At 40.9% G+C, this 16,605-nt stretch overlaps 1 protein-coding gene across 6 annotated transcripts in view; it reads left to right on the forward strand.

Moving 5' to 3' along the window:
- Positions 1 to 16,605, forward strand: part of TTC17 (tetratricopeptide repeat domain 17) — a 124,385-nt gene that overhangs the window by 62,006 nt on the left and 45,774 nt on the right. For 3 of the 6 annotated variants that reach the window (XM_068988337.1, XM_068988341.1, XM_068988342.1), the window contains one exon: positions 9,989 to 10,159. The exons of the other annotated variants lie outside the window; for them this stretch is intronic. In XM_068988337.1, coding sequence (XP_068844438.1) covers positions 9,989 to 10,159 — 171 coding nt within the window. The remainder of the gene's footprint in view (positions 1 to 9,988; positions 10,160 to 16,605) is intronic. 6 annotated transcript variants of the gene reach the window in all.

The raw sequence follows: 16,605 nt of genomic DNA on the forward strand, positions 1-16,605 counted from the left end.
GGGAGACCTGGGTTCAGTCCCTGGGTTGGGAAGATCCCCTTGAGAAGGGAAGGGCTACCCACTCCAGTATTCTAGCCTGTAGAATTCCATGGACTATTCCATGGGGTCACAAAGAGTCGGACATGACTGAGCAACTTTCACTATTCACCAGTTTACAACAGTGAGTACCACGTATTTAAACCCCTTTACAAATATAACCATTGAATGATTTTTTTTTTTAACTCAGTTCCATGGCCTAATGGAAATACAGTAGTTGGGCCTGATAATCACTAGAAAAGAGCACTGGTGAGATTTAAAGTACTCATGATTGAGGAAACCTGGCGTATACATGTATGTGGTCATATATATGCTGGTTTGGGTTTTTCCTCCCTTTTTTTCTTTCATTGTTATTACTAGTAGTTGAAGTTGTTTCATACTAAACTGTTGTGTTCTTTGACCAAGAAAATCTCAGTAATCTGTTACTTTTTCTTAACCATCAGAGTTTATTTAATTGTGATATTTAAAATACAGGAGAAATTTAAATCAGAATTCTTAGCTGTTGAAAATAACACAGCTTTGGATTTCTCTTCTCACTTAGTTGATTTTTATAACAACAAATCTAAATTTGACATTCAAAATTTGCCACTCTCAAAGCAGTTTAAACTGCTTTAGCTGTCAGGCATTAGTTAATAACCAAGTCAGATCACAAATATCCAGAGTGATGAATATTAAAATAAAGAAAGCATATCACATTTTAGGAAAAAGAGTAGTAGCAGCTGACAGGGCGTGTGGTGTTAATCAAGTCTTCTGATTCCTGATACACCTGTGATAATACAGCCAGTTTCCCTTGATGACATGAAATACAACTATAGAAAAATTGAACCAAACAAGTCACCATCTCTCACTGTACACTGCCTAAAAACCATAAATGTTAAAGATTGGGAAAGAACAGAGTCCTGGAAAGTATATTATTATGTGCAAAGTGGCAACTGAGGTGAATGCCTCCAATTTTGTTTGGTGACATAAAGCAAAAGGAAACAGTATCATTTATTTTTCTGATGCTTTACACTTGATTTATAGAGCACTGGCCACATGGAAGCATCAAGGGCTTCTAATGGTAGGTCCCTTTCCCATTTTGTGTTTCTCTGTGCCTCCATTTGTATTATGAGGAAGAGGACCAGAGTTAAGGTCTGTTGATTTTTTTACTAGATTTTTTTCCCTTGACACCGGCAGGTGACTATAAACACTTTCAGCCCGAGAAAAGAAAGGTAAATATAAACCAGAAAGGTTGCGAGTAGCTAGGGAGTTTCCCAAGCCCTCCCGTGTTCCCTCACCCCTACCCTCTGTGTATAGGCTTATTCTAGGCGTTAAGAATTGAATGAAGCCAGCTTACTACAAGAGTCTGTGGTTGACTCAAATAGGGCTGCTTAATCTAAGCTCACGGACAACACAGAGACTTTAATATCATCCTCTCTTTTGCAGCGTCAGTGGAAGTTGTAGCGAATCATGACACATGACACACGATGCTGCTGCTGCGGACAGCCTGTTTTCTCTACCACATACACCCTCCTTTCCTGGTTCCATGTGTTTGCTTGTGTCGTTCTCAGTAGTTTTCCCCCATAACTCTCCTCGTGCCTGCCTTCCCTCCCTGAATAAAAATTCTAATCTTGCCCATCCTTCAAGGCCCACTTCTGCCATGCGCCTTACCTGATCCCTTAATCATAATATAACTACGTGAGCAGTCATCCCACCTATGTGTCTCCTTCAGCTCCTGTGACTTGCCGTTACAGTTATTTGTGTACAAGACAGAAGTCTCCTACAGGACTTTCCTAACTCCTTGAGAGCAGGGACCATTCCTTTTTTCATCTCCATATGCTGGCCCATGCATTCCACACCCTCCTCCCAATGTTTAGCCCTTAGAATGTGCTCATATGGAAAATCATCTAATGGCATTTCAAGTTTGAGCTACTGAGAATACCTGGGAATAGAGGGTAATTAGCTGTATCCACAGAACACTTTCTATCATACATGTATTAAGGCCTGCAGCTCCCACACCATAGGAGGGGGCAGAGGAAATGAATCACATTGTCTCGCTTGTCCACTAGCAGATGACACATCCAATAGGTAGCCTGTATTTTCCCATCTCCTGTCTGCAATGTTTAATGAAAATTACACACAAATGTCCTTGTTGACCCTCACTGAAAAACTAACATTCATAAATAAATCAGTAAGTGTGAGAAATCTATTGGATTTGTTTCCCCAACGTTCTTGCTCAAAACCCATTTCCTTAGGCTGAAGTAAAACAGATTTTTAAATTTAATAGTAATAATAATGGCACCTATGACAGTTAACTTTTTAATGTAGTTGCTGTGTGGGGAAATGTTTCCTAGTAAACTTAATGTTTACATTCCCTTGTTTAGGGATCCAGCCTAATCTTTCCCATTTCTGGAGGAAGTTACAGCATTGGAGAGCTTAGATTCCATCACGGGAGTCGTTTCTTGCACAGCCTACGTGTCATGGTGTCTGTGTCTCAGCTGATGCCGACTTTGCACCCTCCACTTTAGCCACTTAGGGAATGCCACATGGCAGGACAAGGAGACCAGATTATAGCTCACTCTCCCCCTTCTCCTCTAAAGGAGGCAGGGCGTATAGGTCTATAGAAACCAGTACAGATCAGATTCCCCCACCATGTGTGAACAGTGTCCCCCAGGAGAAATTTAACTCTAGAATATATAGTAGAAAAGAATTTCTCTCTTACCTCCCCCACCCCTGCTCTCATTTCATTTTGAGGTCACATGCTTTTCTTTGCTAGCTTTTCTTGTTTAAACTCACTTCTGACTCATTCACCTCACCATGAGGGAATGCCTATATAATCCTGAGGTTGCTGATTCCAAGTCTTTAATACGATCTGTGTTCTCTCTGGCAGTTAAAGGTCCGCCAGTACATGGCCATTACTTTTAAACCTCCTGTAAGAATGTCATTCAGCAGTTCCTGCTGAATGAGAGCAAGTCTGAGCCATTGCGACTGTTGAAATGCTTTCTCTCATCTTTCTAAGCCGAGGACAGCCCAGGGTAGAGGAGGTGAGGCAGATTCTCTTGTCTCAGGGTCACTTAAATTCAAGGAGTTCTGTGTGCTTATGTTCACCATGGTTTCAGCAGTGGTGTTTACTCAGACTCCTCTTATTGTTGGACAGTAGCTTATCTCAGGTAAAGAACCTAGATGCAGAGAAGAGAGTCGATTTGCCCAAGTTCATATGGTAAGGCTGTATCTAGGCAGGATTTGCACTCATACCATGGAATGCTTCTTTTAGAACAAGGTCTATAAGACTTTGAGGTAGAAATCATAAGGAATCCATTTGCAATAAAGCTTGTTACTTCTTCACTATTACCTGTTACTCAGTGTGATCCCAAGCCCCACATGCCACCCACAGTTAAATTTTCCTGGTGGTATTTTAAAGTAATCTTTGTAAAGAAACTACTCCAATAAAATTTAATTTAAAAAATAATAATCTTGCTTAGCAATGGTGATTAACTCAAAGGTACACTTTTGTGATAAACTTCACAATTTATCTTATCATTTTTCCTAATAGATAGATTTCTTACTAGAGAAATAAATAGAAAATTAGTTACTTGCTCTTACAAAATTTTGATGCCTCAGTTTTGTAGCATTTCTTTATTATAACAAACCCCAAAGAATCCTAAAGAACCCTAAAGGATTCCTAATCCACCCAGGAATCTCTTTACCAACTTATGAGATTCAAAAGAGAAGAATTCTTTTTAATAAGTAGGTGGTTTCCCAACTCCAGTTGAAAAATAATCTTCAAAGACCTTTGTAAACAGAATTAACAAGAGAAAATAGGAGATTTCTTTAACCCTAGTCATGATAGGAGTTCCCAAGAACTTAGTTTACTCTGAAAATCTGTTTAGCCACAGAATAAATTGTGCCTTTCTCCCTTAGGAGACTTAGGCTTAGACATGGTGTATTAAATATTTAGTTGTTTTCCAGAATACCTTTATAGGGGAGGTTAATATTAATAACCCAATTTATACAGGCAGTACTCTAACAGCAAAAAAAGGATGTTGATAAGTTTAAGATCTCATAATTGTTCCAGAACCAGAAATACTCTCTTTGAAGTTCCATGCTTAGTTCAGTCAGTTCAGTTCAGTTGCTCAGTCGTGTCCGACTCTTTGCGACCCCACGGACTGCAGCACGCCAGGCCTCCCTGTCTATCACCAACTCGTGGAGTTTACTCAGACTCATGTCTGTTGAGTCAGTAATGCCATCCAACCATCTCATCCTCTGTCGTCCCCTTTTCCTCCCACCTTAAGTCTTTCCCAGCAACAGGGTCTTTTCAAATGAGTCAGTTCTTTGCATGAGGTGGCCAAAGTATTGGAGTTTCAGCTTCAGCATCAGTCCTTCCAATGAATATTCAGGACTGATCTCCTTTAGGATGGACTGGTTGGATCTCCTTGCAGTCCAAGGGTCTCTCCAGAGTCTTCTCCAACAGCACAGTTCAAAAGCATCAAATCTTCAGCACTCAACTTTCTTTATAGTCCAACTCTCACATCCATACACAACTACTGGAGAAACCAGTCATAGCTTAGACTGGACGGACCTTTGTTGACAAAGTAATGTCTCTGCTTTTGAATATACTATCTAGGTTGTTCATAACTTTTCTTCCAAGGAGCAAGCGTCTTCTAACTTCATGGCTGCAGTCACTATCTGCAGTGATTTTGGAGCCCACAAAAAAACAGTCTCTCACTGTTTCCATTGCTTCCCCATCTATTTGCCATGAAATGATGGGACCAGATGCCATGATCTTAGTTTTCTGAATGCTCAGTTGGTATTGCCTTATCCTCTCTTGCTTGCGTGCATGCTAAGTTGCTTCAGTCGTGTCCAACTTTTTGCGACCCAATGGACTAAAACCCGCCAGGCTCCACTGTCCCTGGGATTCTCCAGGCAAGTGTACTGGAGTGAGTTTCCATGCCCTCCTCCAGGGAACCTTCCCCACCCAGGAATCGAACCCTCATCTCTTATATCTCCTGCATATCCTCTCTTAATTCTAAGAAAAACCAGACTGCCAGGATTTGAATTGAGTGCTAAATTCTTTGCAAGCAAATATAGAACATTAAGCAGAGGAAAGTGTTTCCATTTTCATCTGGGACCTTGTTATCTAAAGCATTTCATTTAAATCATGAAGTTCCCAACCCCCCCCCAAAAAAAAGCCTATCAAGGTTAGTCTAAGCCACAGAATCTCCTCATTTTTGCATCAGCAAGAAATAATAGCCATATGCACAGAAGATACTTGTTACTTTCTAGATATCTTTCCATTTTTCCTTCTTCAACATTTCCTTGTATTTCTTTAATGAGAAGACAAGCAATATTTTTCTTATATAGGCAACTGTTTTCAGTTCCTCTTTAGCTGGAGTAGACCTGTACTATAGTCCAAAGAATAGATAAGTTTATTTTTTCTGAAGTTCTTCAGTTCTGCCTCCGGCAAGTGGAAGGAGTCATTCAAGAATTAGGCAGTGTGACTTTCTGTGATTAGACTAGTTAATCATGGAAATCACACCAGAATACTAAACCAGTCTGTTTTTAACCATCAACCTAAGAAAATTCATATCAACAGTTCTAATTTTAAAACATGTAATTTTTACTTGATCATTTTGATTTTGCCTACTTCTAGAAACTACTAAGAAATAGTTTAAAATAAACTTCTTATTCCCTTAATTCCCCTGTTTTTCCCTGATCCCCTTTTATACCCTCTCCCTCAGAGGTGCTGGCCCCGATTTCCTGAGTTGGAGGGGAGGACATTCTTAGAATTCACAAGGCTTGCTTCAAGAGGGTGTCTGCTTTAAGGTCATGCAGAAGGACTAATTTTAGCTTCAGGATCTTATGCATATCATATCTTATAAATGACCTGTAAAGCATTTTTAAATATTTCAGACATTTAAAAAGATGAAACCAATTAAATTTTTATAATAGAGGGTGGGAGAGAAAAATAAGAGATGCAAAGGTTGGAGGACAGAATCAACTGCAGGAAACACAGCTAGAATTTCACCAGGTTCCAGTGTTAAATGGTTTGTGCTTTTGCTTTACCCAGCTTGAGTCAAGGTGAATAATGCTTTAGAGGCAAATTCACCAAAATTAAAGACAGAGAACATTGACTAGGAACAGTGTATGTTTTAAATGATCAGTATCATTGTCATCGTTTTCTTTCATCTCTGCTTTTAATAGTCATGCTTATTTATATCCTAATTAAGAATTTCCTCTAAGAGACATTCTGTTCTTCACAGTAAAGTTCAGACAGCTGGGTGTATGGAGTTGTTGTCATTGCTTTGTTTTATTTTAATGCTCGTGTGCTTGATTTCCCACATGTACCTACACGGGCTCAGTGGTGAAGACAGAAGTGGAGGCAACTCAGCAACCTCTGGCCTCTCAGGAGAATCTGGAGAAAGAGAGCAGCTACCCTTGCTCTTTATGGCTTCTTTCCTGGTAGCCCTCCAGGGCCCACACACTCCACCCTTTCCATCTCTGTCAAATTGTACTTCTCATGGCCTCCCAATCACAAATGAGAATCCCTATTCCTGTTGCTTTGCTCAACACATGATTCCTCCCTACTTTTTTTTTTTTTTTTTTTTTGCTTAAAGAGGTAGTATTGACTAGGGGGAAGCCAAGAAGCTTTGTAGTAAAATAGAACTGATTCATATCCCAGATCTACCACTTACTTACGTTTGACCTCAGACAAGTAACTTAATCTCATGGAGAATCAGTTTCTTTGTCTGTAAAATTAATAATATTTCATAGGGTGTTTTTGAGGTGTAAGTGGGGGGAAAAATGCAAAAGTACTGAAGAAATACTGGTGCCCTTCCTTGTAATTCCCACTTTTTAAAGTTGTGTTTTTAAGTCCTACGTATTCTTCACAATTCAAGATCTACCCACTCAAAGCTCATTCTCTGAAGCACCTGCTGGGCGCAGTAGACCAGTTCATTAGTGTTTGTTGTCTTTCTTTACTGTCTCCCCAGGTTGCTTGTTAAATTTCTTGAGAGCTAAAGCTCTCTTGAGACAGAGAGTTTGCAGTTTCTGGGGTAGCCTTGTTGAAAATAGCCTCAGATGTATGATAGTGTAGAATTGGAAAATGGAAAGTGACTCCCAACGTATGCAGTTCCCCTCTCTCTAAACTAGTAAGTTGGGAAGGGCTTTGAGTCCTTTATGTTTTTTTGGTACAATGAGGGAAATGACTGAGTAGCAGTTTCCAAAATTACAGAATCTGAAGGGGAGTCATCAGATCCAGAAAGACTTCCTGTATTCCCATTGCTACAAAGACAGCTTGATTGGGTACATACATCTCTTCGAGGCAACATTCTCTTTTAAAAGAAAGAAAAAAAAAAAACTTTTAGAACATGTTTGGATGTTCTGATAAAGGAGAAAAATTACTTATACACTCTTATTCAAAGAAGTGTCCTGTAATAAGAATGTAGGCTTCTACTGAATATACATCTTCTGCAACAACTCACATGGAACATGAGACCTGTTCAGCCAGCCAGATCTCCACCAAAGACACAGCAGTCTAGTAATACATTCCTCTTCCCAGAGAATGACTATCAAGTGGAGCTAGATAGTGGCTGTTTATCTCTGTTAACGCATGGTTCCCCAATAAGGTCAAAGCTCTTTGGCTCCTGCACAAAATTGTATCAGGAGGTCATGCTAACTATACATGTCGGAAAGTATTAGGTTGGTACAAAAGTAATTGTGGTTTCAGGCCATGAATTTTAAATCGTTGCAACTAGGCACAAACTCATCTTTATTAATCAAAATAGGAACCATTACAATCAACACATTTTTGCCAATGAGAAACAAGTTTGTTTATTCCTGTATCATAAAACTCCGTGCTTTGGGATTTGACAAACTCTTGGAAAGCATTTTCTGCCTCCTGCTGGTTGTGGAAGCATTTTCCCCACAAAAAGTTGTTGAGATACTTGAAGAAGTGGTAGTTGGTTGGCTAGAGGTCAGGTAAATATGGCAGATGAGACAAAATTTTGTAGGCCAGTTCACTCAACCTTTGAAGCACTGGTTGTACAGCGTGCAGTTGGGCATTGTGACAAAGATTGGACCCGTGCTTTTGACCACTACCAGCTGCAGACGTTGCAGTTTTCAATGCATCTCATCAATTTGCTGAGCATACTTCTCAGATGTGACGGTTTCACCAAGATTCAAAAAGCTATATTAGATCAGATGGGCAGCAGACCACCAAACAGTGACCATCACTTTTTAGTGCAAGTTTGGCTTGGGCAAGTGCTTTGGAGCGTCTTCTCTGTCCAACCAGTGAGCTGTTCATCACTACTGTCATTAGGGCAGTCATAAAATCCACTTTTCATCATATGTCACAATCCAGTTGAGAAATTGTTGGTTCATTGTTGCATAGAATAAGAGAAGACAGCACTTCAAAACTATGATTTTTTTGATTTTCAGTCAGCTCATGAGGCACCCATTTATCTAGCTTTTCACCTTTCCAATTTGCTTCAAATGCCAAATGACTGTAGAATGGTTGAAGCTGAGTTCTTCAGCTACTTCTCATATAGTTCTAAGAGAATCAGCTTCAACGATTGCTTTTGGTTGGTCATTGTCAACTTCCAATGGCCAGTCACTACACTCCTCATCTTCAAAGCTCTCATCTCCTTTACAGAACTTCTTGAACCACCACTGCAGTGTACGTTTGTTAGCAGTTCCTGGGTCAAATGCATTGTTGATGTTGCTAGTTATCTTTGCTGCTTTATGACCCGTTTTGAACTTGAATGAAAAAAGCGGTTGAATTTGCTTTTTTGTCTAACATTTCTGTAGTCTAAAATAAATATAAAATAAACAGTAACTAGTCATTAGCCAAAAAAAAAAAACCATAAAGTGAGAAATTCATATAAAATTTATAAATAAATAAATACATTTATTTAAGAATATTGTAATATCAACTGGCAGAGTTCAGCAGTTCAAAACTGCAGTTACTTTTGTACCAACCTAGTATCACACAGTGCTATGATTACATTCAAATGTGACATTTTATGCTTAAATTGTTACTGGGCTTCCCAGGTGGTGCCAGTGGTAAAGAACCTGAAGATCCCTTGGAGTAGGAAATAGCAACCCCATCTAGTAGTCTTGCCTGGAAAATTCCCCACTATGGGCAGAAAAGCCTCGCGGGCTGCAGTCCACGGGGCTGCAAAGAGTCAGTCACAAGTGAGCCAACACACACGTGCTTCCCTTGTGGCTCACACAGTAAAGAATCCACCTGCAAGGCAGAAGACCAGGTTCACTCCCTGGGTCGGATGATCCCCTAGAGAAGGAAATGGCAACCCACTCCACTATTCTTGCCTGGAGAATCCCCTTGGCGGGCTACAGTCCATGGGGTTGCAAAGAGTCAGACACACGACTAAGCGACTGACACTTTCACACATGATCAAAATTTGTTTCCAAAAGGAAAATAGGCACCTGTGTGATCTGACAGTCACAAATGTGGCTTCTCTGCCACCCCTACCCCCTCCAAGTCCTTGGTTTTTAATTTCTAACCCTTCACCTTTTAGTCTTTCACTTTAAGCTATAATGCAAGAATGGTATACTCTTCTGCTATAATTCATCTATCTCCAGACTTGTTCAAATACTCTTCTGTCATTTCTCACCTTCGAAAGGCAAATAGAAGGAAAACCACTTTTTTTTTATGATGTTTCTGACTTTCAGAGAAGTGTTTCACAATCATTCATTAAGAATGGAAGGAGATCTTGGGACTTCGTTCTTAGAGCTTTTTCCCCAAATACTTAACAGTAGCCTAACAGGTGAAACTTGAACTTCAGTGCAAAATCGTGAATCACAGTTATGACCTGGCTTTAAAAGGCACTTTTCTCCTGCTGAAGAAAAACGCAGCGGTCACCTTTTTGCTCTTCCTGGTACTTGGGGACCTTGAGCTGCGGGACTACACAAGAGAGGTTTCTAATGTGCTCTGTCTGTGTCTCTTGTCATTGAGGTAATTGTCATGCGAAAACCCTGGACAACGGCCATGACAAACAGAAGTATTTTGACAACTCACAGTCACTGGATGCTGCTGAAGAAGAGCCCTCTGAGGCAGGGACAGAGGAGGACCCTGTGCTGTCTGTTGAGGATTCAGGGAGGGACTCAGATGTCCTTAGGCTTGAAAGTAAGTTGCTTTGACCTGAGCTGTGTTCCTGGGGTAGAATCAACCCTCAAGCTTGGAGGTTAACTTAGGCTTTTCTTTCCTCTCAAGCATTTGTTTCTTTCTTTTAACAGTCACTTACTATCCTGTAGAATCATGAGGGTGACCCCAGATTGGGAGGCAGAAGACAGACTATAATGTGAAATTGCTCTTCACACTTCTTTTCTCTCCACCTCAACGTCTTCGTTTACTAGAGCGCGTTTGATTTATGTACCAGTCTTCTTAATGTCATTAGTCTATTGAGTAAATCATCAAAAAAGCACAATGTATTTACACTAACCCAGTAAAATTTAAAGATTTGAAATAATGGGCATACCTATACCAGGCCCTCTTCTAAAATTCCATTTATGATCACATTTTGAGCTGTGCTGTGCTGAAAAGTTCTTAAGATGTATCAGTCTGTTTATAATTACCAAAATGAGTGACTTCCTAGTGCTCATCCTACTCTAACCTCTTCACTGCCTTTGGAACTCTGCGTAGCTCCCCAGTAGGAGCTTTTCCTTTTCCTTTTCCTTCGGCTTCTGGGATATCACTTGATCTTGGTTCTCTTCCTGTCCTCAGAATATCTTTTTTCAATTTCATTCACTTATTCTTTACTTTGCCCTTTCTTTTTCTTTTTACCCAGGATCTTAACCTTGGTCTTCTTTTCTTAGTCCCCTCTTTGTTATCTCTTGGCCTTTGAGATGCATTGGAGTACACCAGTGTCTCAAAATCCGTGCTTTCAGCCAAGACACTCTCTGGGACCCTGGATCTCACTTCTGTCTTTCTAGTGCTCTATCTGGATGTGCCACGGGCACTCCACATGTAACATATCTGAAATTCAACTCGTCCTCATTTTGTCCTATTTCCTGAACTGCTTCTGATTGCTGTATTCCTGCTTCCTGTGAATGGCACAGCTCACCCAGCCACCACTATAACCAGTCAATCCCTAAGACCTGTTAAGCTTCCCGTCTCTCTATCTGTTCCTTCCTTCACTATCTGCATTCCAACTCTCTTCATTTGTGTCTGGGCTGTTAACAGTAGCTTCATGATTGCCATCCCCCCCCCCCCCCATATCTAGTCCTTTACTTCAGTCACGTAAGAGAGGTGGGTGGGTATGTGTGTGTGTGGGAGAGAGAGAATACATACAATCGGTATACAATTTAAAAAGCAGGAATAACCTGTTACCCATTTCTTGTGTCCAAGGAGTGGTTTCTAAAATCAGACCTGATCTGGTAAGTTGCCTATGCTTAAAATGTTCTATGGTTCTCCATTATCTATAGTTCTGTGCAGTCGCTCAGTCGTGTCTGACTCCTTGCGACCCCATGGCCTGTGGCCTGCCAGGCTCCTCTGTCCATGGAATGCAAGGACACTGGAGTGGATAGCCGTTCCCTTCTCCAGAGTATCTTCCCAACCCAGGGTTTGAACCCAGGTCTCCCACATTGCAGGCAGGTTCTTTACCATCTGAGCCACCAGGGAAGCCCACCTATTACCTGTAGGAAGAACCCAGATGTCTTAATGTGGGATACGATGCAGTTGGCCCTTGATTCTGTCTCCAGCTATGCTGTCTACTGGTGCTCTGTACCATGGGGAATGCAAACCTCTCCCATCTCCCTCTCGGGCCATGCTGCTTTGAGCTCCCGTTCCTTTGCAGAGGCTGGGAAGGGCCCCTCTACACACTGCTTTTTACAGACGATCCCTGTGCATCTCCAAGTTCAGCTCGAATGTCGTCTTCTCTGTGAAGCTTTCACAAGGGTCGCCAGGAGTTCAGTTGCTTCATTTGCTGTCCTGTTCCTACTTTTTGTCAAGGCACATTTTATATAGTGTTAAATGCTTGTATGACTTATGTTCCATCAAACAATGAGCTTCTTATATATTGTGCCCTATGTAACTTTATATTCCTGTGTACAGTAAATGTTAGAGAAGTGAAATGTGGCCTTTGCCTTCCTGCACAGATTGGATGAACATATCTAGCAATGACAAAATCTTACGTTTCCTTCTAAGTGGTTTATTATATATAAAAAAACAGTGTCTAAGAGAAAGAAGCAAGCTAGACCTCAAAGAGGGATGTTGCGACCTGCACTTCTGTGGGTTTAGAAAATTAGCTTCATCTCTTCTACCAGGAATCGTGGAGCTTTAAGGAAATTAATTTCCCATTTACCTACGCAGAAGAACTGACTTAAACCAGATGGCCACTTTGCTCACTCACAGTGGAGCTACACCTCTCTGGTGCCCAGGAGCCTCATGTCTCCCTGGCATTAGGTACCCACACAGCCACATGAACATCATGAGATTGTTTGATAAACTCAGAATCAACAAAAATGAAACTGAGTAGTCATAAAGGGGTGTTTTTTTCAGCCTACAGAAACTGACACTATTCCAATGTGACTCCTTAATGACTGTAATAGTCATGACTACCCAATTAGAATCTTGTCCTAGGACAGTTCAGAATAAAACCCAACCGGAATCTTACTGTGTGTCACTTCATTTTCTGAATACATCATTGCTTGAGTCAGGTAACCTAATATTTACGTTTCTTTGGTTCCATGTTTCCCCCATGGTTCCATTCCGTCCCCCATGCTTGGGGCGCTGAACAGTTGCCCTGTTGCCAGGTCCCTTCAGCACTCTGCACACTGCCTCTCAGGGTATGTTGCTCATGTAATTACAGTATGGTGATGAGTCTCACTAGTTTAAGATACTGTTTTTTGTTTTTTTAAAAAGCCATGTCTGAATTCTGGGAGTACATTCTTTTCTCTAGATGCTGACGAGGCCACAGGGACCACAGTCATGGTGTACGTTACCACTTTGATACCAGCAAGCTTCCTATAGTGTGGTTAGGGGAAAGATTCTATATTTTAATTTAAATAGTGTGGTATAGTAAAAGTCAAGCATAGATGTTGAAAGTTTTTTTTGAAAACTCTGTTTTGGGAGGGAAATAAATACAAATAGTTAAGCCCTCTCCAGTAACCATAAATTATTATGATAGTTACTACCTTTTTGTGATACTTTATAATTTTAAAAAGTGTTATATGTTATGTATTAACTTTGTGAAATAGATATTAGCTCATCTTGTGGGTGAGAAAATTGAGACTCAGAGAAGTTAGGTGCCTTGCCTAACATCTTTAGTAGGTGGTGTATAACTGAAACTCATCCTTGGGGCCTTCTGCTTTCATAGCCGTGTCATTTGCCTGTGGTTCTCAGACATAGGGGGTTGATAGATTAGAGCTTTATTTTTAAATTTGTAAGGTCATTCTTGAGGAAAACTGGAATTTGCTGTTACCATTATTTTATATATATATAAAACATTTTAATGTCAAAAGTACAAAGACCGTGTTAGAATAAAGATAGTCTTCCTCAAAAATAGACGGTTGGCAGCTTTACACCGAAAAATGTGTATCTGGACATAAGTGTGTGTGTAAGTACTATAACTTTAGATACATTTTCTTTTTTTGTTATTATTTTTTTATTGATTCTCTTTTTATCTAACCATGCCAAACAGCATGTGGGATATTAGCTTTCCGACCAGGGCGCGAAGCTGTGCCCCCTGCAGTGGAGGTGTAAAGTCCTAACCACTGGGCCGCCAGGGAAGTCTTGTACGTGTTCTGTTCTGTTTCTCGTTTTGCTAAGGATTGCTGAAAACTGTGTCACTGATTAACCTTGGCAAAACCAGTGCTTTAATACCTTATTATCTAGTCCAGAACCTCTCCCCTGGAAACCTTATCTGAGGTTTTGTAGTCAGAGATTTTGTTATCATGTCTGCCACCTACTAGCTGTTAAATCTTGGGCAACTTACTTAATCTTGCTGAACCTTCCTTATCTCATTAATTTAAAAATAAACCGGGGGTGGGGTGGGGGTGGGGGTGGAGCAAGCTTCAGAGTGCTCATGAATACTTAAATGAAATAACTTTGGGGGAAACATTTGTGCCAGGTACTCGTACACACATGGAACCCAGTAAATGTTCATTTCTGGAAACACAGGCATTCCTGTGTTTCTGCTGCTTCGTGACTTAGAGGCTGGTTGTGAGCCACAGTCCTCACAAGTACGTACAGTATCTGCTCAATGTTAACATCAGGAAAGGGGGCCCTGATGTATTTGCACAGGGGTCGTTAACAGGAACAATTCCCTACTCGCTCTTCTAGATTGTCTTCTCCGAACTCTCTGGCTTCTTTTTACTTTCCTTCAGTTCAGTTCAGTCCAGTCCAGTCGCTCAGTCGTGTTCGACTCTTTGCGACCCCATGAATCGCAGCACACCAGGCCTCCCTGTTCATCACCAACTCCCGGAGTTCACTCAGACTCACGTCCATCGAGTCCATGATGCCATCCAGCCATCGCATCCTCGGTCGTCCCCTTCTCCTCCTGCCCCCAATCTCTCCCAGCATCAGAGTCTTTTCCAATGAGTCAGCTCTTCGCATGAGGTGACCAAAGTACTGGAGTTTCAGCTTTAGCATCATTCCTTCCAAAGAAATCCCAGGGCTGATCTCCTTCAGAATGGACTGGTTGGATCTCCTTGCAGTCCATGGGACCCTCAAGAGTCTTCTCCAACACCACAGTTCAAAAGCACCAATTCTTCGGCGCTCAGCCTTCTTCACAGTCCAACTCTCACATCCATACATGACCACAGGAAAATCCATAGCCTTGACTAGACAGACCTTAGTCGGCAAAGTAATGTCTCTGCTTTTGAATATACTATCTAGGTTGGTCATAACTTTTCTTCCAAGGAGTAAGTGTCTTTTAATTTCATGGCTGCAGTCACCATCTGCAGTGATTTTGGAGCCCAAAAAAATAAAGTCTGACACTGTTTCCACTATTTCCCCATCTGTTTCCCATGAAGTGATGGGACTGGATGCCATGATCTTCGTTTTCTGAATGTCGAGCTTTAAGCCAACTTTTTCACTCTCCTCTTTCACTTTCATCAAGAGGCTTTTTAGCTCCTCTTCACTTTCTGCCATAAGGGTGGTGTCATCTGCATATCTGAGGTTATTGATATTTCTCCCGGCAATCTTGATTCCAGCTTGTGTTTCTTCCAGTCCAGCGTTGCTCATGATGTACTCTGCATAGAAGTTAAATAAGCAGGGTGACAATATACAGCCTTGACATACTCCTTTTCCTATTTGGAACCAGTCTTTTGTTCCATATCCAGTTCTAACTGTTGCTTCCTGACCTGCATACAGATTTCTCAAGAGGCAGGTCAGGTGGTTTGGTATTTCCATCTCTTTCAGAATTTTCCACAGTTTATTGTGAGCCACACAGTCAAAGGCTTTGGCATAGCCAATAAAGCAGAAATAGATGTTTTTCTGGAACTCTCTTGCTTTTTCCATGATCCAGCGGATGTTGCCAATTTGATCTCTGGTTCCTCTGCCTTTTCTAAAACCAGCTTGAACATCAGGGAGTTCACGGTTCACGTATTTTACTATCCTAACCCAGCTAAAAGAAGGAAGAGGACCACTTGTGCAAATGAATACTCACTATTGTTTTCTTCTCAGAAGTGAATAATTTCCCTCCCTATCTTAGTCTTAGTGATTTAATCTAAGCCTTTTGTGCTTTCTGATTACTAGTTTGAAATTTTATGCTGTTGTTTATGCATTAAATCTCAAGTCCACAGCTTTATCCTCTGACTTCAAAAAAGAGATCACTGCCTCTTTTAAATTGAAGTATAGTTGCTGTACAATATCATGTTACAGATGTATAATATAGTGATTCACAATTTTTAAAGGTTTTCCTCCATTTGTAGTTGTTATAAAATGCCCATTACATTCTCCATATTGTACAGCGTATCTTTGTAGCTTATTTTATACTTGTGGCCCAGTAGTCCAGTACAGGAGACGTGGGTTCAGTCCCCGAGTCGGGAAGATCCTCTGGAGAACTAAACGGCAACCAACTCCAGTATTCTTGCCTGGAGAATCCCGTGGACAGAGGAGCCTGGCGGACTACAGTCCACAGGGTCACAAAGAGTCAGCACAGTTCAGTGACTAAACAGCATAACAACTAATAGTTTGCACCTTTCGATGCCCTGCTCCTGTATTGCCCCTCCTTCCTTCCCTCTCCCCACTGGTCATGTCTAGTTTGTTCTCTATATCTGTGAGGTTTTTTTTTTTTTGTTATATTCACTAGTTATACATTTTAAATTCCACATATAAGTGATATTCTACAGTATTTGCCTTTTCTGTCTGACATATCTCACTAAGCATAATGCCCTCCAAGTCCATCCGTGTTGTGCAGAGAAGACAGGAACTCCAGACAGAACTACCCAAGGTCCTATGGTGGTGGAGTCCTAATTTGAAAACAACTTTGTCTAATTCCAGAGTGTACTTTCTATTTTGTGAGACAAAGGAACATATTCTGAAAGGTAGAATGTGCCTGCTTGCCTTTAGAAGCCACAGTCTTACAGAAAAACCTATGGATATGAATCACATAAGACTTTCTGGACACA

Source organism: Capricornis sumatraensis, chromosome 16 (genome assembly GCF_032405125.1).
Source record: "Capricornis sumatraensis isolate serow.1 chromosome 16, serow.2, whole genome shotgun sequence".
Lineage (NCBI taxonomy): Eukaryota > Metazoa > Chordata > Mammalia > Artiodactyla > Bovidae > Capricornis > Capricornis sumatraensis.